Genomic DNA, 26,192 nt, shown 5'->3' with positions numbered 1-26,192 from the left:
TGGCCCCCTAAAGCTGCGTGCGGCTTATTAAAGCAACAATAAATCGGGCTTTACAGAAACACCAAAAGTACGTCAATAGCACAAATAAACAAGTAAAACAATAACAAAAGATGGCGTTAATCTAATCGGGTATATTTATATATAGTCACAATGTAGATCTTGCACACCTCCATTGCTGATCAAGTCTCTGTTAAGGGTACATGTCGTTTTTACTTGTCGGCAAGGCTTCTCAAAGGAAGCAAGGAATCTAATAATAATACACTGAAGGGAGTGGGCCGACGTTGTTGTGAAGGATCCCGGTCGACAATGCCCAGTTAAACAAGGCGAATGTTGTAGTTGAGGTTTCGTCTAGATCCGCTTAGTCGGCAGTCGCGCTGCGCCACCGGAGCCGGCCGACTTGAGCAGCTGCCGCTGGATGAGCGAGACAGTCGACTTGGACACGTGAAGTCGGTGCGACAGCACCAGTGACCCCGTAAGCAGGGCCAGCGCGCCAGCCTGGTGGGTGGCGGCAAGGTGGGTAGGGACCATGTAGATGAGCGTGGTGATGCCGAGCGCCACCTGAATGAGGGCCAGGTGCAGCACTCCCATGCTCCCCTTCCTGGCCGAGGTGGGCAGCACCGCACCGAGGCGGCGCGACCAGACGAACATGGCGACGACGGCGCAGAAGGTGGTCATGGCGAGGGCACGGTGGTCCAGCTGCACCAAGCTCGGGTTCTCGAGCATGTTGCGCCACCAGAGATCGGATCCGTCCTCCTTCCTCGAGTAGAACTTGTCAAACAGCTCAGTCATCGGCGGGGTCAGGCCGACGCCCATCTTGGGGAACTCGTTGTAAATAAGCCCCGCATCCAGGCCAGCTACCAAAGCCCCCGACATGGCGGTGGTGAAGACCAACGCGGTCATTGCCAAGACGTAGCGGCGGAAGGGGGTGATGGCGGCGTTCTTGAGTTGGGAGAAAAGCTTGGTGGCAGCTGTCGGGTCTGCCACTAGGCGGCGCGTGCGGAGGACCGAAAGCCCGGAGAGCAGCATGGCCGAATAGCAGAGGAAAGCAGTCCCAAGGTGTGTAGTCAAGCGGTACTGTGAGACGCGGGGGTGGGAACCAGGGGCAAACAGGTCGTCTTTCAGACCCGACTTGACCATCCACCAACCGATGAATCCCTGGAAACCAATAAGAGCGCTGATGCCGACCAAATTGAAGGCCATCTTGCGGGTAACCTGCTTCCGGGCGATGAAGTATACAGTCGGCAGCACAAATGTGAGACCGATGAAGCGGCCCCAGAGACGGTGCGTCCACTCCATGTAGTAGATCTTCTTGAACTCGTCGAGCGTCATGTGCGGGTTGAGCAAGGCGAACTCGGGAGAGGCGCGGTACTTGGAGAACTCTGATTCCCAATCTTCGGCATTGCGAGGAGGTAGAGACCCGGTGACGGGCCGCCATTCGGTTATGCTCAATCTAGTTTGAAAGAAGTATGGTGTGAGTTAAAGGACACAATATAGACAAGATGATCCGTGGGCCTGGCCGATGGCGCAAAAGCACGGAAAGCAAAGCAAGGTAGAAAGAGCTTACCCAGACTCTGTCAGGCGCGTCAAGCCACCAAAGATGACAATGCCAAAGACGCTGACAGCACTGCCTATGAGCCAGTATCCTACAGCCTTGGAGTTCGTCTCAGGGAACGAGCTAGACCGTGCTCCTGCACCCGCTTCCGAAGAGGCTTCGGCCGTGGCGGCCTCAACGGCCGTGGCTGTAGATCCGGAAGATGACTTGGTCCCTGACCTGAAAAAGGTCCTGCTTCCCCCGACCAGCCATTTTGTCCTTGCGTTGTTTCCTGTGCTAGTCGAGGTCGAGGTCTGGTTGCGCGAGAGCGCAGGGGATCGTATGACCTGTCGGGCGACCTGCGATGCCTTGAGCGGTTGCGTGTGGAGGCATTGACGGCACACAAAGGCTGGGGAAGATAGCCTCCCCAGCGTTCGAGGTATTCCAATCCTATACAAGGACATGACTGATCGTGTGTTTCCTACAATCGCATGGCCTGTAAAGTGTATGCGGTTGGTTACATGGATACGGTACAAATAAAAAGCAGACCGAGAGCTCCCAATCGCCGAAAAGATTCAGAGTGACACATACGGGCGGCTCGATCGATCTCTAGACTTTTAAAGTGGGTCCATGACAAACAAATTCCCGTTCATCGAACCAGCCAAGGCCGGCCATGTCATCTAGGTACAAATGAGAGAACCAATGCTTAACAGGCAAATAAATGTTGTGAATACTTACCTGAGTATGGTAGACTCGGAATAACAAAACTGGCTGCGTCTTATTCCCAATTGACCGCGCAAACTTGGGGTGGTAAAGCGCCATAGAAAACGGCCTTTACGAAGCTCAAATTGCGTGTGCACACATGCCGGGGCTACGGGATTTGGTGTGCGCCCCATTGCCCAATGACAGTGCATATGTTTGACTAGAGTTACGTACCCCAGGCTACAACGATTGGTACTTACAAGTACAGTGCCCGTCAAAAATTAACGCAACGATTGCAAAATCCCACCAAAACACACGGTTTTCAACCACCGATAATCCCGTTAATCAACATTTCAAATCCATAATAGTTTATATAGTATTAATTAAAAAGGATCGGAGTCTTTACTTGTTTAGCTATTGTTTCTAATAATATTAGTCGCAGACGCGAATTTGGATTAAATGATAAAAAATTGACAAAATTCCGTTATGGTGGGTGGATTATAGCGCATTTACAGTGGATACGGTTTTTTTCAAATTTCCAATCTTTTATTTTAAACCTCTGTAATAAACGCCAGCGATTTTTCGTAAAGGAAAATGTAGATATATATTATATTGTATAAACTTATATAAATTGCCAAGATAAAAAGCTGCGCCTTTTGTGTTTTGCTTGACAGAGTTGCAGCTTTGTAAATATAATGACTTTTGGTAGGAATATGAATTCGTTGCGTTAATTTTGGACGGGCACTGTACCTGAAAATTAAGGATTCGTACCTACTACCTACGTTGAGTCAACACTATTGATGAGTTACGTGAAGATTTATTTCTGTCTTTCTTTATTTTTTTTTCAACTGTCAAGCAAAGAAAGTGAGGAATAAAAAAGAGGTATATCAATTAGAAATAAAAGATGCGAAAGATCGCTTGTAGAACCTTTCCCCGAAAATATATAGAACCGAAATACTACACAAGCCAAAAAGACCCCATTTTTGTACCCGGGCCCAACCAGTTCCGACCAAACATGTAATAAACCAAATCAAAACACTCTCCAGGATATTTCCCCATTCGTATTTCACCAGCAACACCCTTGCGCCCAAATGCACCTCGGAACAGAGCCACCATTGCTATACTATACAACTTAGGCGACCTGGCTGTCGGGGTTCTCACCCTGAACCTTCTTCTTGGCGCCAGTGAAAATTTCCTTCCATGTCCTCTTTGTCTTAGGCTCCCTCACATAAAGGGGTTTGTGCTCCTCGTGGACATCGTGTTCATGCTCGTAGTCGACGTGTACAAACGCACGCTCGACATCACCTAGTCCTTCCATCTTGCGCTGAAGTGACTGAGCCACATCATGCGATATCCTCAGGGGCGTCTCGTCGTCCATGACAACATCAACCTCGACATAGTAGCGCTGACCGGCATGGTACGCACGACAAGTGTCAACCTTGAGGATTTGCTCGTCGTGCGTCATGGCCATGTAAATGAGCTTGGAGATAAACTCGCGAGGAGCCGACTTGCCAACCAGGAGCCACACCTGCTCAAAGGCGTTGGTCACCCACGAAAAGAGGATGATAAGAGCGATGAGGATGGCACCGATGGGGTCAAGGTACCAGACAAACTTCTCTCCAGCGACGGCCATGATCAGACCAAACGAGTTGACTGCGATGTCATTGCGGTGATCAATCTGCCAAAGGGTGCACAATGATCAGCACTAGTACAAGGATATCACTGTCGAAGCCCCGGCGAATCGTTCACGGTGATGGCAGCGCCACGTCAAGGTATTTGGGAACTTACGTAGAAGACGTGGACAGAAGGATACTTTCTGTAGAACAAGCAAAAGACCATCAAGCTGCCCTTGGCAAAAATGGCGACGCCGACGAAGACGATGGGAATTATGTGAAGCTCGCCGCTCTCGTGTCCGCCTGCACCTAGGTTGCGACCCGACTCGACCTTTGACGACGATGCATGTTAGCTCAACTTTGCTATCTTATGTCTGCCACCTCGACGGGATAAGACATAGCACAACATCACGTTTCACATACCAGAAGCTGGATTGCGACTGTTGTCATCAGTGCGCAGAATAGGATAACTCCAATCGTCTCGATGCGTGTGCGACCCTGCATTGTACCGTGTCAGCAACGGGGACAATTGGGATGAGGTTCGGATGTTGCCCATCTCATATCATCGAGGTCGTAATTAGGTGCCTGACTAAAATAAACGACATACCACAGGGTACTTGTAAATGCTCGGCCTTGCAGCCATCCTCGAGGTCACAAGCATAACGAATGAAGACACAAGGTCCATCTGGTGTCCGAAAGTCAGTAAGGTTATTTCCCCGATATTTCTCTCCGTTTTTGGGACGGAACGATAAGGTAACTTACGAATGCATCAGCTGCCGTCGCGAAAAGCTGCAATTATACAAATGACAGTGAGTTAGTGACCATGTGCACCTAAAGCGTGAAGCAGACAATTTGTGGACTTACAGCCAATGATCCAGTAGAGATGGCAGCATAGAGCTGGATGATAAAGAGACAAAAGTTGACTACGAACGAGGCATTGACAGCGAACTTGATCTTGGGTGCCACACGGGCATCCTCTTCGATGGCGTTCTGCTCTTCATCATCCACTCCTAGGAACTGGTCAATAAGCTGGTTTTGCCGGGTGTAGAACTTTTTGAGTTTCTTCTTGTTGCCCTTGGGGTGGTCAATCTTCATCTGCTTTTTCGAAACATTTGCACGACGGTGTTGACCAAAGTTCAACGGGTCGGCAGAGATGCCCGACGTCTCGGCGCGCGTGGCGTTCTGGACTTCCGAGGCTTCCACTGACGATGTGTCGGCCGTGGCTAACTCCTTCTTCTCCCTGACCGCCGACGACTCTATGTTGGTGGCGGGTTGGGCTGATGAACCCACGGTTGCTCCAGCTCCATTCTCAGGTAAGGAGACTACTCAGAGTATGGTGGGCCCGGTTAGCAGGATTATTCTTTGACAGTGGGTGGCTGTGCTGCTGCTAAACGGAAACTCGATTGTTCTTGTTCGTGTGCTGTGTCCTATTTGTCACGACCAAGGCACCCTGGTAATAGGAAGATTGCGAGGAAGACCTCGACAATGGGTTCATGCGAAGTTCCAGGAATCAAGTAAGTGACCGACACGGTGAGGCCAGACTAGCAAATACCCGTCCTCACTTGAGCGACCGATGGGGCTTGTGTAAGTCTGGATGGCCGGCCACAAAGGAGCCATCTCTGACGCGGCAACGACAATAAAAGAACGGATGACAGCTGGGGCCGCCAGGGCGAAACGCACCCAAGCCTCAACGATTCGAATAAAGTGATTATTCGCAAGTATAACAGCGGTTGCAGCTGTGAGTGCTCAAAACAGCACATTCAACCGTGCAACAAACCGAAAACAGTCTGAGATATTGAACAAAATAAAGGTATAAAAAACAAAAATAAGCAGAAAATAAAACTTACCCGGGGCTGAGCTGGAAGGTTTTCCCGATTCCCGATCCGACATCTTGGCTGAGGCAGTGTTTTTTCACTTTGGCTCACTTTGTACAGTATGGGCAATAGATCTGGGCTTGGCTGAGGGATCTGATTCGATCTAATCCAACCTTATGGCGTCTCGGGCATGTATCGGCAAGGGGAGAAAGTGTAATCAATAGAAAAGGGCCTGTTATCTCGGTCGACGAGTATTTGTTGATCAAATCAACTGACCAAATGGGGTTGTAGAAACGAAGAGAACATGCGTTGGTAAGACGATAGGTAAAGAAAAGGCAAGTTAAAGGAGGCAGAAGTCGACCAGATCAGCATGTAGAAAGGATGGGACTCTACTTCCCTTTGAACTAGAACTGACAGGCCTCCAATCTGGGCGGTCCATGGAAAATTTCTCCCTGACGGCATCCATTCCGATCATCAATTACTGTCACGCAGGGCTAAAATCCGTTGGCATTATCTCCCCTCTCTCTATCGGGAAATGCCTAGACCTCTAAAAAGAAACCAGAAAGCCTTCCCTGGAGGCGAACGACTGGGGCTCGGTGACTCCTGGTTGGGGCCTTACAAAACACGCTTTCGTCAAACGCAGGGGAGATCTGCCATTCCCTTTTCGTTAAAGTCGAGCCGATCGGAGGCGGCCAGGGTGGGAGTGAAATCGGGGTAGGCAGCAAATGGTTGGCTCCCCCAATCAACGGTCTCTTGGCAGCGCTACATTCTGTTTGTGGGAGTTGCGACAATAATCAATACTCAGCACACCGACTTGGCGGCTTTTGACAACGTATTTACCTCCTGTGTTCAGTGAAAACATCATGTTTTATTATGGCCAGAAAAAATAAGTCCCCACGCGCAGAAGCACCGAGAACGAGGTTTTGGTACCGTAGGGCTTTCTATGCATCTCAAATCCGTCTCTATTTGCTACCATGCAATGCACCAAGAAGATCAAACAACGTAATCCAAAGTCGAGAAGAAACCAGTAGACGGAAGGAGGAACCGACCCTATAAGTGCAGGATTATTGCCATAAAGTAGGTGGTTAGGTAGTTACAGTAGCCTGGCAAGCCTGGGGCCGCTCCCCAGCTCTCTTACCCAAAGTGCCAGCCTACCACCTTACCTTATTTACTGTGGGTGGAGATTTGATGAGCAAGACTCCACCTCGACTACTCCGTAATGTCATGTCAATGCTCCATCGTAGAAACAAACTCTCAAGGTCTGATCACAGGACGGAGTAGGCAGTTTTCGTTCGAGGGCATCGAGACAGCAGAATCTGATTCTTGCCCAGCCAGCCAAGATACTAAATTTACACATGCAAGTAAGTACCTGTGTACTTGGAGCAAAAGCAAGTGTGCGAGTCTTCCTGTCTGTCTTGAGCTTATCAGCACTATTTTCAGAGACATTTTAACAATTTGAGGTATTATTTGCCATTTTCAAGTCAGCTGGTGTCTTGACAAGAAGGACCTTCCTAGTAAAGTGCAGCACCAGTTATGAGCTGGCAATGCGGGGGTAGTATGCACGTGCAGCCCGGATTCTTTGCATTCGTCTCTTGACATGAAAACATGAAAATCACTCTTTGCACATTGCGTGACCGCTCCTTTGAAATTGAGCGTGGCGATGATTGTAACCAGGATCAGCGGCTGTTGCACTGCAAGAATACCACATAGGACTTTCGAAAAAACGGATGCCTCCCAACCATAGCCGAGATTATCAACTTCAAAGAAGAGGTCACAGCACAGTTTGTTGGTGGAAATAATAAGGATTTGGGGTTCAAGCAGGTGCAAGCGAAAGCAGTGCGTCGTGTCTTTACCATGGTCTGGTTGGAGGGGTCCAGTGGATTGATTGTTCATATCACCCCATGGGCTGTCCTGCCAAGGCAGGCTGGATCTCAAGTTCTCAAATGGCATCAATAACAAGCGATGCCCACAACCCGACTAGAAGTCTCAAATCTTGGGACAGACAAAGCTTTTTTTTTTTTTTTCGGAATGTTGCAAACTTGATCCGTGTTAACCGCCAACAGGGGTGGGTGGGTTTTGACTGGATCTTTGTGCTAGAAATTCGCTTCAGGTACGTACCTTAGTAAATTTAACTAGCTCTTCTAGAATTGTTTATCACGGTTTCGAGATGCATGGTGGGACAGGAGTTTTTATCCAGCCGCTCAGCCTTGGCTGCGACAGGGAGTCAAGCGACCGACCTTGACAGAGGTAAGGTTAGGTGGTAGGCAGGTGTACTAGTTCGCAGGTGTACTAATTAATTATGTACCTACCTAGCTACGAAGTACCTAGGTAAGCAAGGCGAGGTAAAAACAAGCTGTCGGTAGCACCTGCTCAGAACATGCCATCCCTGCCGTGAAAGCTTTATAGTGGGTTAGCTATCCATGAGCTTACATACTGCGTAATATTCCTATTGGGCAGCACAGGCCTGAGCAGTTTCGGAATTGGCAGTACCCGTGCGGGAAGCAGCAGGGCAGACAGGCACAAGTTTTGGTTGTGACAACGCCAAGTGAAATTGTATGTTTGATGGCCTAGCAGTGGCCATAAGCAATGCTCGAATATCCCTTCCCAATTCGGTCAAGAAACGACGATAGGGCAAGTCTTTTTCGTGGTGGATTCGGTTTCTCAATCTTGTACTTCGCTGCAAGCTCCTTTCTCCTCATTATCAATCTATCAAATGCCCACTCATAATCCCGTTTGTATCACCGTGCCCACTCCCCGCGTCTTGGAATTTGCTGCACTCCAGATTCATTGAGCTTGTCTCGGACGCAGGCCCGACGTTCGGGCGCTAGTCTGTGGCATGATGCTATGAGCAATGACAAGAGAGCTTGTATGTCCAAGCTCCCATGGACAAAAACGCTTAACTCGACAACCTTGATGTGTTGCTTGGCGGTGCAGCAGCCTAATCGTTCCAGATGGCGTGAGGGAGATTAAAATAATTTGTCATGTTTGTGCCGCTGCTATAGTTGCTACCATCATACCTATGCGGTAATTACAGTAATTACTCGCCTACCAGATATTGTCAATCAGCAACTGCCAATCGGGAAGGAAGATGCGAATCAAGTCGGAAGAAACGGCATTTGATATTACACATAGAATTGTTTTGAACCCGCTACCGGCAGTCAGTATTGAATTAAATCTCTGTTGTTTTGGAGAATCCTTGACAGGATGTTGCAGCCGCTGAGGGTCGTTCTATGGCGAGTGGGCTGCGTTGCTAGTATAGCAGTAAGAAGTACATACGGATACCTAGGCTAACCGTATTTGTTCAGGCTGGAGCATTCGAACAAAGTAAGGTATCCATCGCGCACCTCGGGAGGTTGACTTACACCTACCCACCTGGTAGTTGCGGAAAGAAAAAAGAAGCTTACTTTCCTTAGTACGGTATGGATTAGCAGGGTGCCTGCGCCTCGCCTGACCTACAAGGGAACGGCCTGTTTCATCGAGTGGGTCAGCCCCGCAGAATTTCAAACATAAGCTCGATGAATGGACAATTCGTCAGACTAGGCGCACTCAAGACCTGTCGGCATTTGTATTCTTACCCGCCTTGCCACCAACCCGGCCAGTTGAGACCGCAAATTAACCACGGTAAATAAGTACCTAGGTAGTATTGTGCTGTACACCCTAGTCTAGTTCTACAAGTGGCTTTTTTTTTTTTTTTTTTTTTTTTTTTTTTACGGGGCCGCGATTCGATTTTACATTAACGACCGCACATTTTGACTCGATAAAGACCTGTCATTGTTTCCGACTGGAGACGCCATAACCGGGCTGATACCCGGAACGGGGGATTCTTTTTTGTTTTCTTAATTCTCCTCGTCGATTCCATTCCCAGCCGGGGCCTCCCAGTGGACGAAAAATCGCCGAGGCAAGCTCAGGGTGCTAAGGCACCTAAGTAATTAAAGAGTAACCAAGGTAAGTTTTGGTTGCAGCACTGAAGAGAGAAGCAGCAGGCAAAGAGGCGAGACGACGAAACAAAACTGGCGCACGGCCACAGACGTCTGAGTCTGAGGTGGCTTGTACTTCATACCTCCTTACTGTCGGGCACTCAATCGACAACTGTATTGGTACCGGTGAAGCGCCAAGATTCTAGGGTCGACTAGACTTACCTTGCCTTTGATCCCTTCACTTCCATTTTCTTTCTTTCCATTTTTAACAAACAAGAGATTGGATAACAATACCAAAACAGGTACATACAGAAACCTAGGTGGTCATGCATGCTCATCGCAGCTCACTCACTCACTCACTCACCACAGCCGAAAGCGTGCTTGCGCCACCAGGGTTTGTGCTAGATCTGACCTGACCTGACCAGATCAAATCAGATCAGACCAGACCAGACCAGACAGACCAGACCTGCACGGTGAAAGCAAACGGATTACCTCATGGGCCAGGGCATGCAATATTCACTGTACCTAAGGTAACTACCTAACGTACAGGAGACTAGTGTAGTTCTAGTCGATTTCATCCAAAACCTTTCTGGGGCTCTGTTTCCCATGTCCCCTTTCAGCCACCAGGGTCCTGGTCCATGATGCTGGTCTCAAAAGACAAACTGACTACCCCGCCAAGACATCTGCGAACTGGGATTATTAGAGATCGGCCGGTTCTTTTCTTGCTGCGCAGTCTCACAATTGTGAGGCATTGATGGACTGTGGATGTATCCCGTGGATCCGTCAAACAATGTATTCAGCTAATTCTCCACCGTCCCGCCCGTCGTCCACCTGCCAGCCTGTCTCTTCTCGTCTTCGTCACACCATTCTCTGCCTATCTCCCGTTTGCCCATTCATCAGCCGCCTGTAGTTTGGATCTTGTTATTTACTTCCTTTTTCGTTTTATTTATTTTTATTCTCCTTTTATATATTTTCTTTTTTATCTTTTGTCTTTCTCTCCACATTTATTGCTGCTGCTGTATATTCCCCGAGCCGCACCCTTGCCCCATCATCCCCTGTATCCTTTCTCCAAAAGGTTGCAGCAGGCCTCGACTCGCCTTTGCTGGGCTTTCTTCTTGATCGCTGCAACAGCGATCCATTGAACCACAATCACTTATCCCCTTGCTGCTCTGGTTCCGGCCGGCTCGAACGCGCCTGGATACGTTCCCAGCCCAGTATTCCCGATCGCGGATAATCTTGCCTCTTGCCCTCCCCGCTGGTGATGATATCTTGTCCCGTAACGGCAGGGCCCTATTAAAAGTGAAAAGTTCCCCGGCAGCCTTGGCGCCACCATAATAAACCTTTATCACTGGGATGATCAATGCTTGGGCACCCATGATTTATTGCAGTGTTTTCTGTGTTTCCTTTTTTTCCCCTTCTTGATTCTTATTTATCTTTATTTGTTCTTCACTGCTTCCCTTTTTTTGTTTTGGTTCTTTCTGTTCTTCCTATCCTTTCACCCTTTTCTCCTTTTTTTAACCTTCGCTTCTTTCGACGTCCGTGGCGTCTCTTTTTTCCTTTCGACATTCGAGACTGCCGGACAGTCTCATTCCCTTCTATTCGCTTTACTATTTTCCTCGCTGCCACCCGCTCTTGAGCGGCTGTGCTTTCTCGATCGAAAATGGAAGGCATGAAGGAGCCCAAGCCGCAATGCGGAGGAAATAAGGAAAAGGGCGAGTATGACTTGCCACTGCACGTAGCTGCCCTTTGTGAGTTCCCTTACACTTTCAGTTGATGTTCTTTGTCTATCTACCTCTATCTTACTTGGCCTTACTAACCATTAAAAAGTCTTGGTTATGGCTGCTTCAATCTTTGGTAAGTAGCATGCGAAATGCGCAGGCACCCGGGTTCTCGAGAATAGAACAAGACGAACTACTTTGCCTTCGTCCCTGGCCCGCCAAGCTGACCATATATTTGCGATTAAGGATGTGGTTTCCCCGTCGTCGCCAAGAAGGTCAAGTGGATGAAGATCCCACCCAAGGTCTTCTTCGCCTGCAAACACTTTGGAACTGGCGTGCTCATCGCAACAGCATTCGTCCATGTACGTCTCTTCGGCCGTCAAGTTGGTCCACTTTAACAACGATCAAATAACTAACATCAACTTTAGCTCCTCCCAACTGCTTTCCAGAGCTTGAACAACCCATGCCTTCCCGACTTGTTCACGGAGAACTACCCGCCGATGCCTGGTGTTATCATGATGGGCTCCATGTTCGCCCTGTTTGTTGTTGAGATGTGGATCAACTCGAAATTGGGAGGCCACTCGCACGGTGGTGTAATGGGTTACGAAGAACACGACTCTCACGCCCACGCCCATGGCCCCATGGTCGCCGCAGCACCTCCCCCGCGACCTCCCCGATACAACGCATCCAGCTTCGAGGCAGACGACATTGAGTTTGAGAAGAGGATGGCGCAGCAAATGTATGAGCAGGAGGCCAAGATCAACCCCTTCGCCGACCCCGGTGCCCGCCGTCAGAACCCCAACGAGCCGCCGAATGTGGGTGACTCTGAGATGCCTGCGTGGTTCGTCGTCTTTTACGAGCAGTATGTCCGCCAGAGGTTGGAGATGATGAACATGATCCGGGCAAGCGAGCGTGCGCAGGGCCAGAACACTCTTGCTGCCCCTGTGGGGGAGAAGGGTCCCAACAACGCGGTTGCGGTTCAGGACTCTCCTTTCATTGACGAGGAGGGCCAGCAAGTCGACCCCGCCGTCTACCGCAAGATGTCGCTCAACATCACCATGTTGGAGGGTGGTATCCTGTTCCACTCCGTCTTCGTTGGTATCACCATCTCCCTCACCATCGACGGCTTCATTATCCTGGTCATTGCCATCCTGTTCCACCAGATGTTCGAGGGTCTGGGTCTTGGCTCCCGTATCGCTGCCGTCCCATACCCGAAGAACAGCATACGTCCTTGGCTCCTGATTGTCGCCTTCGGCACCACTGCCCCCATCGGCCAGGCCATTGGTCTCGCTGTCCGTGATTCGTATGACCCTGACAGCGCGATCGGTCTGATCACAGTGGGTGTTTTCAACGCCATGTAAGTATACCCTATACCCTGGTGACAAGGTCATTATGTAGGGGAGCAATTGACACTGACTTGGAACCGTTGCATAGCTCATCCGGTTTGCTCATTTACGCCGCCCTCGTCGATCTGCTTGCAGAGGACTTCCTGTCGGAAGAGGCCCAGAAGACCCTGACCAAGAGCTTGAGGATCCAGGCCTTCAGCTGGGTTCTACTTGGAGGTGAGCACTTCCAGCATTCTGACCTTTGACTTTTGGTGACAAAGTCGTTTCTGACCTTGTATGTAAATATTCAGCTGCTGGCATGTCAATCGTCGGTGCCTTTGCTTAAACGATTTAATCTCAATGCGCACCGGATATCCGACTCGACCCGACGAGAAATCTTAACAACATCGAGTCGGCCCAAAGCTCTCGACGCTTATCTTTTGTCTGGTCATACAAACGTATGGCCAAGCAAAACTTGTACGATAGACAGAACGGCTCACCACCGGATACAGCACCACTGAAGAATCTCGCCGAGCCCGAGACACGTTCGTTACGATATCAGAGATCGATCCCTCGCCAGTCGCCCGTAGTAGCCACGATCGATAGTACGGGAACATTGATGCAAGGAGTATAGCCGCTCCGGATGAAGGGTCGATTCGTGGGAATGGCTAGCGAGGAACTTACACTCTTTTAATTCTTCATTTCTACCTTGCAAAGAAATTTGGCTCAGATTTCCCCTTCAATTTTCTTCATTCTGTATATCAGTTTGCCGCGGGAATATTGGGGCTTTTTCTTTTTTTATTTTCCTTTTTTTCCAGACGAGATACCCCAGAATCTTACAGTCCTTATATATACCCACCGAACCTGGGAGCCTGGAATCTTTTTTACACCTTGTTTATCTGTTTGTTTGTTCAATGAATCCATTTGTATTTGTGCCTTATCACGTGTGGGTGAAGAGCATTAGGTTAGCTGGAGAAAACAAGGGTGGGATCTTCAAGTTTGGGTGGAAAACTCAAGCCATGGTTTATTTGTTTTTATTTTTGGGATTTTCTGTGATAACCTGTATTTTGGGCCGGTCAACATGGGTATCTAGACTAGAATTGTTTTCATTTGTTTTACTCTTTCTTGCGGAGATTTTTCTGCGCCGGAGCGACAAGCAGTATATTTATATAGAAGCATGAACATATGCCTGTCATCCAAGAGATCCATGTACGTACGTACAAGTGACTGGACCAATAACAGCGATCTAACACATATCGGCTGTTGACTATGTAACCGAGAATGACTTTATACAGACACTTTTTTTTTACCTACATGACTTTCAAAACGTCGTCAAGGCCTTGACGGTGTTTTTTTATTCAAGTACTTTGCATAGCATTCTTTTGTAATTTTGTATCTGGTCATGTTTTGTAATTAGAAGAAGTCTTGTTGGTCTGGCGATGAAACGAACCTAGTATCAGCCCTGGATCTAAGCGGAAGCTTCCGACGCCGAAACGGGCCAGACAAAATCTAGACAACCCTGTTGAGGCTAAAACTCGGCCGGATATCATTTTTATTTCTTCTTTTATTCCTTTACTTTCCATCTTTGACTTTATCTCTTGTCCAGTTATTCGGGTTGAAATTTGTTATGTATACCTTTTTTGGATCCATTTTTTTTTTTTCATCGTCCCATTTTTGCACGCCTCTATACGCAATTATGCCTTGCGGTATCAACTGGTATCATCATTTTCAAGTCAAGGCACAGCGCAATACTTCTATCAAGACAAGTTGGGAGGTGGTGCAGCGCCTTAAAACATGCCAAACTGGGTAACAAGAGCCACATGCCTCATTCGTCCACTGTGAAACAAGCAAACACACTACAAGGCTTGACTCGACCCAGTCGTGGGGGAGCCTTGGTCCGAGACGTATAAGTCTTGGCCTCCGGTGACCTACCAAAAAAAAAAAAATCCTCCAAAGTCGCTTGTTGAAAACAAGTTGAGGAACCTGTCGTCACAAAATGGATTTTGCGGCAGCGGAGGAAAGTTGGGAAGCCGACGGGAGAAAAAAAAAAACGCCGAACAGCTCTGGTTCGATGGTAATATCAGACAGACGGCAGTTGGCAGACTACCTCATTTGAGTATGCCATTCGTTGTTCCTCGTCCCTTTGATGGTTGATTTTCTTCTTAATTTCACACCAGTCACCTGCGATGAATCAAGGGGGGGCGGTGCATGGAACAAACTTCAGCCAAGACAAGTTCAGTACCACAGTACCACGTAGAAAGAAGAAAAGATTTTGAAAAACTCACAGGTTCAAGAATAACCGAAATACCTATGTGGTACGTGGCACCTTACTTACAATAGTATGTCACTGGTGGTGATCTGCAGGGGAATCGGATGTCGAGATCGGATGTCCAAGACGCCGTGGCTGTGACCCCTGGACAGGTTGGTACCGTGCTTGCGTGCACCCAGGTTGTCATATGTACTGACTTTTTGATCCCGCTACCAAGAAAAACTGAATGGCTCGTAAAGCGAATATTTTCTTCTCAGACCACTTCACAGTACACTAGCCCGGTTTGCTTTTGGTAACATTGGATGGTATCAAATCAGACGAAAAAGTACTGGCCTTGACGTTATCTCTCTCTTATAATTGCCTCTCTAGATCTGATGCATGCAGCATCTAGCATGCAGCATGCAGGCGATCTGACAGTTGGGCGCGGCGGCGATCGGATGGTTCACATCCGGCCGGCTTGATGGCGTCACTTGCGGCTCAACGACACAGTTTGGTATGAACATTCAACACAGGCTTTCGATTAGACTAGACTTGCCTCGTACAATATCAGGCGATGAGGTAGTTGTGAACCAACCAACCAACCCTCATTGGCGTATACAATCGGTCCGAAATTCGCATCGGTACCTGTCAATATGCCCATGCCTTATGTGCCAGCCAGACATTACGATCGTCTCATCATGTTTTGTCCAGTCCCTTATTTTTTTTTCTCTTTTATTCTATTTTTTTTGTTACTTTCCATTTACTTGTGGGCTGTTTTCAGACTTAAGTTAGTCTCGGCAGTCATACTCAAGAGAAGGACTTCAGGAAGTGTACATACCAATACCCTCGACTGGCACCGGCTCAACATTGGCTACCTCGGCAGCCACTGGCGGGCCACTCTTCTCATCCCTCATGAATGGGAACGCCAAAACCTCTCTGATCGTAGCGTTGTTGGTCAAGAACATGCACAGCCGGTCGATGCCCAGACCCCATCCGGCAGTTGGAGGCAGACCATACTCCAGTGACCTCAGGAAGTTCTCGTCAATCATCTGGGCCTCGTCGTCACCCTGTGCCTTTTGACGTGCTTGCTATGGGGTTGTCAGCATTTCGTATCGACCGTGTGTGGGAGCAGCCGCTGACTTACCTCTTCAAAGCGCAACCTCTGGTCGAATGGGTTGTTCAGCTGCACATTGATATAAGTCAGTAATCATGTTCACAGGTCCCAAATGGCCATCTCGTTAATATACAACTTGTTTTCTGGGTAAGACGTACCTCAGTGTACGCGTTGCAGATCTCCTTCTTGCAGACGAAACCCTCAAAACGCTCAGAGATACCCTTCTCGGTACGGTGGTACTTGGCCAATGGGGACATCAATTGCGGGTGCTCCATCAGGAAAGTCGGGTTGATGCAAGTCTCCTCCAGGTACTCGCCAATGAGCTTGTCGAGCATGCGAGCGTTTGTCAATGGCGGCGTGCACTCAATGTTCTTCTCCTTAAGCAGGTCGCGGAGGAATTGGTTGGTCTCATCGGTGTGGAGTTCGCTATAAGGAGGAAATTTCTTGCCCGTGAGCCTCTCGAGCTCGGGCATGATCTTGACGCGCTTCCATGGCCTTGCCCAGTTGACCTCGTACGTCTCACCCGTCTGTGTGGTGAACTTGGTCTCGTAGCCGCCAGTCAGGTGCTTGACCAGTCCGGAGACCAGCTCCTCGGTGTAGTCCATTACATCGTACATGTCGTAGTAAGCCGCATACGCCTCGATAGTGGTGAACTCTGGGTTGTGAGTCAAATCGCAGCCCTCATTGCGGAAGTTCTTGCCGATCTCAAAGACCTTGTTGTAACCGCCCACCACAAGCATCTTGAGGTACAGCTCCGGCGCGATACGCATAAACATGTCGAGATCATACTCGTTGTGGTGCGTGACGAAGGGAAGCGCTGTTGCGCCACCCGCGATGGACGTCATCATGGGAGTCTCCACCTCGATGAACCGCCTGTCGTGGAAGAAGTCGCGGATGTACTTGACGATTCGGCTACGCTGCCACAGAACCTCACGAGACTTGTCGTTGAACATGAAGTCGAGGTAGCGCATGCGGAACCTCTTCTCGCCGTCCGTGAAGCCGGCACGTTCACCAGGAAGCAGGTGCAGCGATGGTGACAGCTGAACAACCTCGGTCGCAAACAGAGACAGCTCGCCCTCTTCGCCCCTCTCGAGCTTGGCCTTGGGCGCGGTTCTGCCAGGGAATCCAACGATACCAATGACATCTCCCCTGCCAAGGTGCTCGTGCTGCTGCTCGAATGTCGGGCCACCCTCCTTGACGTACTGAGCCTGGCACATGATCTGCATCTTGGAGCCGGTCGTCGTCGTGTCGGAGCCAGTCTTGATGTCGTAGAAGATCAGCTTGTTTCCGGAGCTACGCTTGGTGAAGATGCGGCCGGCAATCCTGATTTCCCGGGTCTTGTCGACGTCGCCAGACTTGAGGTGCTTGAAGTCCTTGTCAAACTGGGAAGGATCGTAGTCGACCAGGAACTTGTGCGGGTACGGGTTGGGGCCCGAGGGGTTCTCGAGCATGCCATTGACCTCACGGCTTCGAATCTCAAAGTACTGGTTGGGGTTAAGTTCCTGCTCGTCGGGCTTGGCTGCCTTCTTCGCAGCGGCGGGCTTGGGAGGGGCAGCTGCGGCCTTCTTGGCCTTCTCATCGGCCTTCTGGCGGGCCTTTTGCCGGCGCTTGAGCTCCGTCTTGGAGACCTGAGCAGAGGGGAGCAGGCTTGTCAGCAGTCTTTACTATATAACGGTTGGTCAGGCAATGGGACATCATCCAACGCTCATACCTTCTCGCCGGTAACCTCATCCAAGATGAGGTTGGCCACCTGATCGGTGGGAGGCTCTGAGGCAGCAGAGTCCGCCATGTTTGTGATAATCTAATCAGTGGCTGAGATTGCAAGATTGGATCCGATTGTAAGCCAAAATAAGTTGCAATACTCGAGTTACAGAAAAGTATCGATGCGCATGCAACCGTGACTCTGGTGTTGTCGAAAATTATTTTTTTGTAGCCTAAGCTTGAGACGGCGCGGGGTACAAACACCCAAAAGTGTGTCATAGGTACGTACCTGCCCGCCCACTACTCATTTACATGTAATGCGGTGGGGGTGGTTCAGCGCGCCAGGAACCTGTTGGTATTGTGGCTGGCCACTTGTGCAAGCCACAATTACCCCTTCCATGGTTGCGGGAGCGATTGTTGGTGGTTTCTATATACGTTACTACCTAATATGCAACATCTAATTTCGATGTCGATGGGACTTATTTTGCTCTTCCAGTTTGAAGCTGGCATAAACACTGTCATGGATTCAAGCTGTGTTCCCTCTTGGCGGATTCTTTCGGGGGACTCTGCAGTACCCATCAGCGCAAATTCAGGTCACTTACCTACCTACCTTACCTTAGATACCTAGGTAGTACCGACGTGTCCATGTTGCATTCGCGTGGTTGTTGGGCAAGGGTTCGATTGCGATATCAATCCTCCGCCTGTCGATCACACACGCTTGGCCTAGACTAGTTCTAGTTCTAGGAGAATTATTGATCAATATGGAACCTGCAGAGTACTGTAATATCGGTTATCATAAGAACCTCTTGGGTAATATCCAACAAAGGAGATTTGTATTTTGGCTGCGTTGGCGCAAATCCTCTAAATATGGCTCTCCCGTCTATGTACAAGCCTTCCCAATCCTTTCAGTTAAAAATATATATAATTAGTTTCAAAGAAGAAAAATAACAAAAGAGTTATCAGGCAAAATTCCGAGTCGCGCGTGCGGATGTCGGAATCGGGTATTTTGTCGTTCGAAAGAATTTACAAATGAGTACAGTTATTAAAATCAGTAAAAAAAAAGAAAGCAAGAAATAGAAAGAAAACTGATGATATGAAATCAGTCTTGCCCGAAGAAAACAAAGTTGGCAAGCTGATTAATCCATATACATGGGATCACCGCTCATGTCCGGAACCGCAATTCCCATCTCTGCCTGCGTCGGGAACGAAGGCATCGTGTTGGAGTTGGCTTCCTGGTTTCGCGGCACCGCCGGGATGAAGTTTGTCGCTGAACGGTTGCTCAACTGGGCACCTCTCGGCCGGCTGTTGCTCGGTGCAGCATGGCTAACGCTCCGAGCGTACGGACTGCCTGCAGCGGCCCTCTGCCCTGGGCCCCGCGTGCGTGGAACCTCGAGCTTCGTGGCATCCGACTCCTGGCTCGGGTTCACAGCCATTGGCATAGTTTGTAGAGACCGGCTCGCCGGCGTGTTCATTGCCGCATACCCGTCGTCGTCGTCCTCCATTTCGGCATCAGCATCGGCGTCCAGATCGCTACCTGCATCTTCTGTAGAGGCCACTGAAGTTGTGACGGGTACCGAGGAAGGTTGTGATACGGCAGTGGTCTGGGCAGCTCTGGGCTGGCTTGGCGTTGCTGTGGTGCCAAGGTTGCGACCTTTAGGTGCTTGCTGTAGGGTAGGAACTGGGTTATGATGCTGTTGTGTTGGAGTTTCTAGTGGCGAGGGCGGCGGGTGGTGTTGTTGTTGTTGCTGCTGCTGCTGCTGTTGCTGCTGTTGCGGTCTTGGCTGTTGTGTTTGAGCGGCAAGTGTAGTCTCTGGGGCTGATGTTACAGACTGCGATTGAGAAGCTTGCGATCCTCCTGTGACCAAAGCCGGGGAAAGTGGACCAGATCCTGCGTCAAGAGCCTTTTGCGAGCTTAAGCTGTTGTTGGCTGCACGCGCATTAACAATGACAGTTTTCCACTTTTCGATGGACCTCGCAACTACTGTGCTTAGGTCTGACCGGCCGTCATCTGCTTTCAAGGCGACGCCCACGCGGCCGTGGTTAACACGCTGCTCCTCCAAGTAATCAATCATGGCCTCCTTCATGGGAATTGTGGTTGGCGATAAAATCCTCGAGTCCCGCGCTTGCTGCAGGCGGCCTAACTGCTCCAGTTGGGTTTTCAGCTTTGCGTTCTCCTGCTTTAGCGTCTGCTGGGCCTCCCTGAACTTCTCCAGCTCGGTTTGCCCGCGCCCTACGCTTCTGGCCAGCTCGAGCACCCATAGTTCCGACTGGCGCTGCTGGTCCAGACTCGTCCAGACGCTGTAGGCGGACTGAAGATGTTCGGCGACCTGCTCCTCCAGAGACTCCACCGCCTTCTCCGCTCTCTTGGCTGCCTCCTTGGGGTCGGGCTGAGAAAGTTTGAGTTGCGCAGGGTAGCCAAGGTCTTCTTCCGCAGCTGTCGCGGCGGCAATGCATTTGGTTCTGTACTTCAGAAACTCGTCGCGAAAGTAGGCAGTGAGTGCCTCGAACTGCCTTTGGCCTGGTGGGGATATGGACCACGAAGTCGCAGTGGGATGCTGAGTTGAAGAGAACAAGGTCGGTGGTTGCTTCAAGCATTGAAGCGTAAGCGCTGGAAAGTCTAAAGATAGTGGGTCAAAGTCGAAAGGCATTGAGTTGATGTCGACATTTGTCCTGAAAGATGTGTTAGTACCAGTTAGCAGGTCTGTGCATGTATTATTCTGGAAGTGGCCAACGTGCCACTATCCATAGCATGGATGGGTCGACCTACTTAGCGGCCCTCCATGAGCCGATGATCTCCCTTAGCGCTAGCTCAGCAGCTTTAGACGTATCTATAGCGTCTTGGAACTTCTGCTTCATTTCAAACTGAGCCTTGACCATCTGCCTGCTCATAGCCCGTGTTGGCACCGATCTTTTTGCCGAGTCAGGAGCGGCATCATTACTGGCGGCGGTGCCTTCCCAGCGGGGGCCAGAGAGATTCAAGCTGGCTACGGATCCGTGGGCCGACCTTGGAAGTACTGGCGACCTCGTGGAGGACTCTGCATCGGAGCCCGGGCTCTTCCTAGTAGTGTTTGGTGTTCCGACTGGGGTCAAGGTCTCCCGGCGCGCCAGCGAGTTGCGCGGATGCCTCCGGGTGATTCCTCCTCGGATCTTGCGAATCTCTTCAACATCATGTATCCCATCTGGCGGCTTCGGGTTCTTTTCCTTGACGTACAAGTCCAGGTGTCTGCCGAGCGAAGACGAGGTAAAAGCTTGGCCGCAGAAAGGACAATTCTTGTCCTTGGCTGCCTTTAGGGTCGACTGTTGCTCTGCAGTATCGGTCATGGCCGCACACTCCTGTGATCAGGTCCCACGCGGCGGCATACGGGAGACAACCCGATTGCAAAGCTCGGAAAATTTGTGCGTCGTCCAGATGAAAGAACTAGCAGTACTGCAGAGACTTTGCCTTTGCGCTTTCAGGCATCAAGATATCCACGGTTCTTCCCAGAACAGGTTTTTTTTTTCTTTCTTTTTTTGTGAGATGCTGATGCAGGGTTTTTTTTTGCCTTAATTCCCTCGGAAAGAACAAGGCAGATCGGAAAGGGCTATCATCCGGGTTATGAAAGGATCCCTTTGGTCGAGCACAAAGAAGACTGGCTTCTCTTTTAATGATTGTCCACAAGGAAAAGGAACCAGGCGCCGAAGGTATCAACGATTATTTCTCCTTCACCTTCCCCGGTATTCTTGAGCACGTCCTTCGGGGCGTGACAAGGAAGGTGTACCTTAAATAGGCTGCAGGCCGGGGTCAAAAGCAAAGACTGGGGCCGACAAGGGAGCACTCGACGCTAAAGAAGTTAGAGGGCCAAGGTGGTTGTAGATGAGGTTGATAGGGATGCCGAAGGCTATTGTTGCTGGATATATGAAAGCAGCATGCTTCGGGTTGTAGCAGCAGTTGACAACACAAAAGGTCTGCCGATGGATAATAGTTGTACATTGAATTTTTTTTTTTTTACTCTTCTACTTCTGCTATCGTTCTTTTCCTCCCCATACACAAATCTAGCTTCTTGATGCATGGGGAAAACAAAGAATGCAGCCGCCCTAAGGAAAAAAAGCTGGTGTCATCGGGCGACAATGGGTGGACGGATACTACAGAAGGTCATAATAATTCTGTACTTGGTAGGCTACCAGACTTACAAGGTCGTCCATCCCTGCTTGGAGCCCTGAACAGCTAGGGTTGGTGTTGCAAATGTCACCTCTGACAAGCGCGGTTTAATTAAGACCACGACGGATTTTAATAAGCTATCCAGCATTGGTGTTGTTCTGGTTCGCGCGCCATGTCGTTTTGGTGGCCGACGCCGCGTCCTTCAGTGCTTCAGCCAATGGGTGGACACGCGCGGTGGTGTGTTCCGTCATCCACTTGGCTGCTGATCGAGAGTGGACGTTGTGCGGGCCCAACGACCCTCCCCAACGACAGGGGATAAAGTACCTACAGGTGGTGGGTCGGGGAGCTGTCAAAATGGATCTTTCCCGGCTTGCCGTGGCTAATAAATCCTGCGCGAGTCACTGGTTGCCAGGCCGATCTTCTTTGGGAACTACTGTAAAGCAGGGTCCTGGCCAGAGTGCTGATAACAGCCACTTGGTGGCACGCCTCTGCTTTCGGATGAGATTCCTACAGTAAGTTCCACGCCGAGTGAGATGCAATAAAAATTAAGCGGATGCACCTCTGCTCGCTCGTGATGCGAAATTTCACCGTTGGAACTTATCCACACCTCGCGGTTTGCTGGTGCAAGCGCGACTTTTTCCGAGGGGGCTAGTGCCATCCGCGTCACCTACTGGTTCGCCAACAAGGCCTCGAGATTGACCTTTTTTTTGTCTTTCTCGTTTGGGTTGACAAAAACCAGCACAGCACGCAGCAACAGGCCCCAAACAACGGTACATCCATCCATCCATCCATACGAGGTGCTTGCTCGACTTGACTGACTTGACCTGCAAGTAACGGGAAATTTGCCGAGACTGCCTAGTGACATACTAGGTAGGTCGATAGATGAGGTGGGTGGTAGCGATTGGGGTCCAGACCTTGATTGTTGATTTGATGATGTCTGCTGCGTCTCGCGTCTCCTGCACACAATTGATCCATCTGCGCATTTAATTCCCAATGAGTGGAAGTGATGCAAAGATCAAGAGCAAGAGCCTGCCCATAAATGGGCCGCTAACAAGGGGGCAAATGGAAAATAAATGAAAGCTAAACGGAAACTCGAGTAATGTATGGACGGCGGGATGGACCGGGCCTGTGTGAAAACGGACACAGCACACGCCGGTGTGCCCAGGCACGCCTGGTGGGTGAACCGGATCCCGATCGCCGTAATTTTGTGCATAACAAGTGACTATGACTTGCTGCTTCTGGACTTGGCGTTGCACTAGGCATACTGGGGCTCCGCTGTGCAACGGCCACAAGAGTGCTTGATAATCTCGGGGAGCTGGTCGGTGAGCAAACGCGATTCCCTTGAAAGAAGTAAGGCGGCTCCACGGTATACAAGAGGCAGGTCGCTCGGCATGGAATCGTGGAGTTGTGAACCGATTTGTACCGTATAACAGGCACGATTATATGCTTATTCTCCACATATAACATGCATACCATAGTTATAATGTACTCAGTTTAGAACAGTACCGTACAAACAATGGTCAGCGAGAAGGGGTCCATGGTTTGCACAGACTTCTCCAGATTGTTGGCGTTCATACCAGATCGGAACTTGTGACGATGCCCAAGGGATGGGATTTTCGAGTCAGCACCTACTTTGGTGCACAACTAATTATTGCATTGTGCTTGTTGTTATTTTTATGTTCTTTGCAGTTTTTGCATACCGCGACACACACAAACATGGTCCAGGCTTCCGAACGTGTGGGAACGGACTCGCTTGTTCGCCCGAGTTATGTTGGGGGCCCGCACATCGTCGGCCGAAATTGTGCCGTCCGTATCTTGCAAGTCTGTGTCTCTGCCAAGAAAGATGTCGGAAGATAGCCCGGGCGGGTAGTCAGTCAGTAAGTCAGTCATAGGTACTTGAATCGACCTGTGTGCCACGGTAAAAGTACCAAGCTGGTTTTTTCTTTTCTTCTTTTCTCCCTCTTCTTCGGGTTTGTTAACTGTCACAGTGAACCCAACCGGGTAGAATTGAAAGGACGGTAATGTACTTTACTGTTTGTTACTTCCGTGTCAAGACCCAAATGAATCAGGTTGACAATCAAATCAGAACAGCCGATCCTCTCAACGGTTAATTGAGCTTTCAGTTGTGCAAAATTGCCATCGTCAGTAGACTGAATTGCTACTACGTAATTCGAAACTTTGTACTGCGTGACTTCTAAAGTGGACCCCATTCCATCAATCCTTGGCAAAAACCACAAACCACAGCTTCCAGTGGCTTGACTTGTGGCGCCTCTCTGATGTGGCTCAAGCTTGCTTAGCAAACCGACCTCAGATGGCACGACGGACCTAGGCAGGTTATCTACCTATGTTACATAATCACTTACTTACCTACCAGCCCACTTTTCCAGCGCGTCGCCGTCGCGATCCGTTCCTGCGACGAAACCTGTTCGAGATATCGATTGGCGCAATCGCAAAGCTCCCCAAGCCTCGCACAAGTCAAGTTGAACCCAAACAATCACCTCAATTCAAACGCCTGCCAAAATGCCTCCAGGTGAGTACTTTCTTCTGCGCGCTTTAGCTGCCCGTTGCCACTTTTACACGTATCTATCTACCTCTCTGCATCAGTTTCTGTCGCGCCCCGCCGCACCTCGTTTATGCGCTTTCCCGCGATACGTTTCCGAGCAACACTACAGACTATCGGCAACAATCCTGTTCCATTTTTGTAAAAAATCAGCAGGCTGATTCTCGTCATTATTCTCACACCCAGCAATAAGTGACGACGACATGTCCGACGGCAGTAACGACCTTGACGTTGTGCCCAGGCGAGACAAGAAGGCCGCGCATTCCGATGACGAAGACGACGAGGATGACTTTAAGGAAGCCACCAACGGCGCCGCAGTAGAAGAGGAAGAGGAAGAGGGGGATGAAGGAGAGGAAGAGGAATACGTGGTAGAGAAGATCTTGTCGCACAGGATTGACGAAAGCGACGTGAGGAATATTAGCCCCTGGAGTCGGGTTGTCGTTTGACCCAAGGCGCTGATCAGAAACTTGCATGCATACAGGGTAAATTGCGGTTCGAGGTGAAGTGGGAGGGCTTCGAGAAGAAGTCCGACAGGACATGGGAGCCTTTGGAGAACCTGCAGGGCTCGGCCGATGAGATACTCGACGAATACCTGCAGGAGCACGGCACGGTTGCAGAGCTATACGAAAGCTTCAGCAAGGCCACAAAGACCAAGAAGCGTGGCCGACCATCGGCGGGCGCGACGCCGGGTTCGACCAAGAAGTCACGCAAGAACGGCGATCACCCCTTAGACTCGGAGCCGCCAGAGAGCCGGAAGGCTGTAGCATGGAAGCCACCGAGCGGTAGCTGGGAGGACCAGATCGATACGGTAGACATGACGCGGAATGATAAGGGAGAACTGATAGTGTGGCTTGGTTGGAAGAATGGCGAAAAGTCTCAACACAAGGCGCAACAGGCTTATACGCGCGCACCACAAAAGGTGAGCTTCAGTGATTGTCACGCGGGCTCTATTCATGGACTTGTGGATATCTTTTGTCCTCCCAACCTGCTAACGTCTCTTCGTATTCACAGATGCTCAAATTTTACGAATCCAAGATCAACTTTACAAGTTCATAGAACTTGCAATTCTTTCGCATTGGGCAAAAAGTCAATTTTGCTTTAGTTATACCGGGACCATTTGTTACGCTGACATTTTTTACTTAGTATGGACTGGGCGTAAAGGAATATCAATCAAATACGAATCCTATTGCATGTGAACGTTAAGTTCTGTGACTTTGTTGTTCCGACCTATCGGTATTTGGCGCTTTCACCTAATCCCATCTGGAAATAAGCCAAACCAAAACTCAGTATTGGGCTACAAAGTTGGACAGAACTTAATTAGTGCCCGCGCAAACTGCGGCAAAACTCTTCACTTGGAATCGGACGGGGTCCGGACATTCATGGTACGTCACGCCCGGACAAGCTTGGAATCGTCAAAGAAAAAACTACCAAGCGGAGTGGCGCTGACTTCAACATCAAACAACCCCTTGAATAAAGAGGCTGGTTGACATGACCCACTTGTGCCATATTGACCAATCATTACGCGTATCTGGTTCCCCGTTGACACCCTTGTTCGGGGTGGTTGGCTGGCCAGCCTTCTGGATTTTATTTACTTGGGTGGCGGGGGAAGCATAGAGCTTGCATCCAAGTCGCTTTTATGGTCGCGCTCCTGCGGTTTTTGCCCGCTGCCGAACATGCAAGTACTGTTCCGCCTTTGTTCTGCTATTCATCGTCTCGGACATCTGTGTCGCAACCGCCATATTTTTTTTTTATGAAGCTGGCCAAAACCAACAATCAATTGAACCGGCCGTGAACAAATAATCCAACCAGCC

At 49.8% G+C, this 26,192-nt stretch overlaps 6 protein-coding genes across 6 annotated transcripts; 2 read left to right on the top strand and 4 right to left on the bottom strand.

Moving 5' to 3' along the window:
• Positions 1–54: 54 nt before the first annotated feature.
• Positions 55–2,116, bottom strand: MGG_04969 (electron transfer protein 1). Its single transcript, XM_003712417.1, has 2 exons — positions 1,565–2,116; positions 55–1,450 (listed from the first exon to the last, which is right to left on the bottom strand). Exons 1-2 carry the CDS (start codon positions 1,993–1,995, stop codon positions 349–351), a joined length of 1,533 nt encoding a protein of 510 aa, XP_003712465.1. The 5' UTR covers positions 1,996–2,116; the 3' UTR covers positions 55–348.
• Positions 2,117–3,042: 926 nt separating this feature from the next.
• On the bottom strand, positions 3,043–6,219 carry MGG_04968 (uncharacterized protein). The gene is made up of 7 exons (XM_003712416.1): positions 5,694–6,219; positions 4,711–5,168; positions 4,609–4,635; positions 4,454–4,531; positions 4,270–4,344; positions 4,022–4,177; positions 3,043–3,911 (listed from the first exon to the last, which is right to left on the bottom strand). The coding sequence occupies exons 1-7, from the start codon at positions 5,734–5,736 to the stop codon at positions 3,366–3,368; spliced, it is 1,383 nt and encodes a 460-aa protein (XP_003712464.1). The 5' UTR covers positions 5,737–6,219; the 3' UTR covers positions 3,043–3,365.
• A 3,120-nt stretch (positions 6,220–9,339) lies between these two features.
• MGG_04967 (zinc-regulated transporter 2) lies at positions 9,340–13,819 on the top strand. Its single transcript, XM_003712415.1, has 6 exons — positions 9,340–11,325; positions 11,405–11,431; positions 11,542–11,657; positions 11,724–12,652; positions 12,730–12,857; positions 12,932–13,819. The coding sequence occupies exons 1-6, from the start codon at positions 11,238–11,240 to the stop codon at positions 12,964–12,966; spliced, it is 1,323 nt and encodes a 440-aa protein (XP_003712463.1). The 5' UTR covers positions 9,340–11,237; the 3' UTR covers positions 12,967–13,819.
• Positions 13,820–15,378: 1,559 nt separating this feature from the next.
• MGG_04966 (lysyl-tRNA synthetase) lies at positions 15,379–17,925 on the bottom strand. The gene is made up of 5 exons (XM_003712414.1): positions 17,694–17,925; positions 16,141–17,610; positions 16,013–16,051; positions 15,707–15,956; positions 15,379–15,639 (listed from the first exon to the last, which is right to left on the bottom strand). Exons 1-5 carry the CDS (start codon positions 17,769–17,771, stop codon positions 15,629–15,631), a joined length of 1,848 nt encoding a protein of 615 aa, XP_003712462.1. The 5' UTR covers positions 17,772–17,925; the 3' UTR covers positions 15,379–15,628.
• Positions 17,926–18,468: 543 nt separating this feature from the next.
• MGG_04965 (uncharacterized protein) lies at positions 18,469–21,381 on the bottom strand. The gene is made up of 2 exons (XM_003712413.1): positions 20,451–21,381; positions 18,469–20,353 (listed from the first exon to the last, which is right to left on the bottom strand). The coding sequence occupies exons 1-2, from the start codon at positions 21,002–21,004 to the stop codon at positions 18,820–18,822; spliced, it is 2,088 nt and encodes a 695-aa protein (XP_003712461.1). The 5' UTR covers positions 21,005–21,381; the 3' UTR covers positions 18,469–18,819.
• A 2,394-nt stretch (positions 21,382–23,775) lies between these two features.
• MGG_04964 (heterochromatin protein one) lies at positions 23,776–25,738 on the top strand. The gene is made up of 4 exons (XM_003712412.1): positions 23,776–24,351; positions 24,568–24,788; positions 24,863–25,300; positions 25,393–25,738. Exons 1-4 carry the CDS (start codon positions 24,342–24,344, stop codon positions 25,435–25,437), a joined length of 714 nt encoding a protein of 237 aa, XP_003712460.1. The 5' UTR covers positions 23,776–24,341; the 3' UTR covers positions 25,438–25,738.
• The last annotated feature ends 454 nt before the right edge of the window (positions 25,739–26,192 follow it).

The sequence above is a fragment of the Pyricularia oryzae genome, chromosome 3, assembly GCF_000002495.2.
Source record: "Pyricularia oryzae 70-15 chromosome 3, whole genome shotgun sequence".
Lineage (NCBI taxonomy): Eukaryota > Fungi > Ascomycota > Sordariomycetes > Magnaporthales > Pyriculariaceae > Pyricularia > Pyricularia oryzae.
Note: the sequence above shows the minus strand (reverse complement) of the source record. Positions and strands in the feature narration are given on the sequence as shown.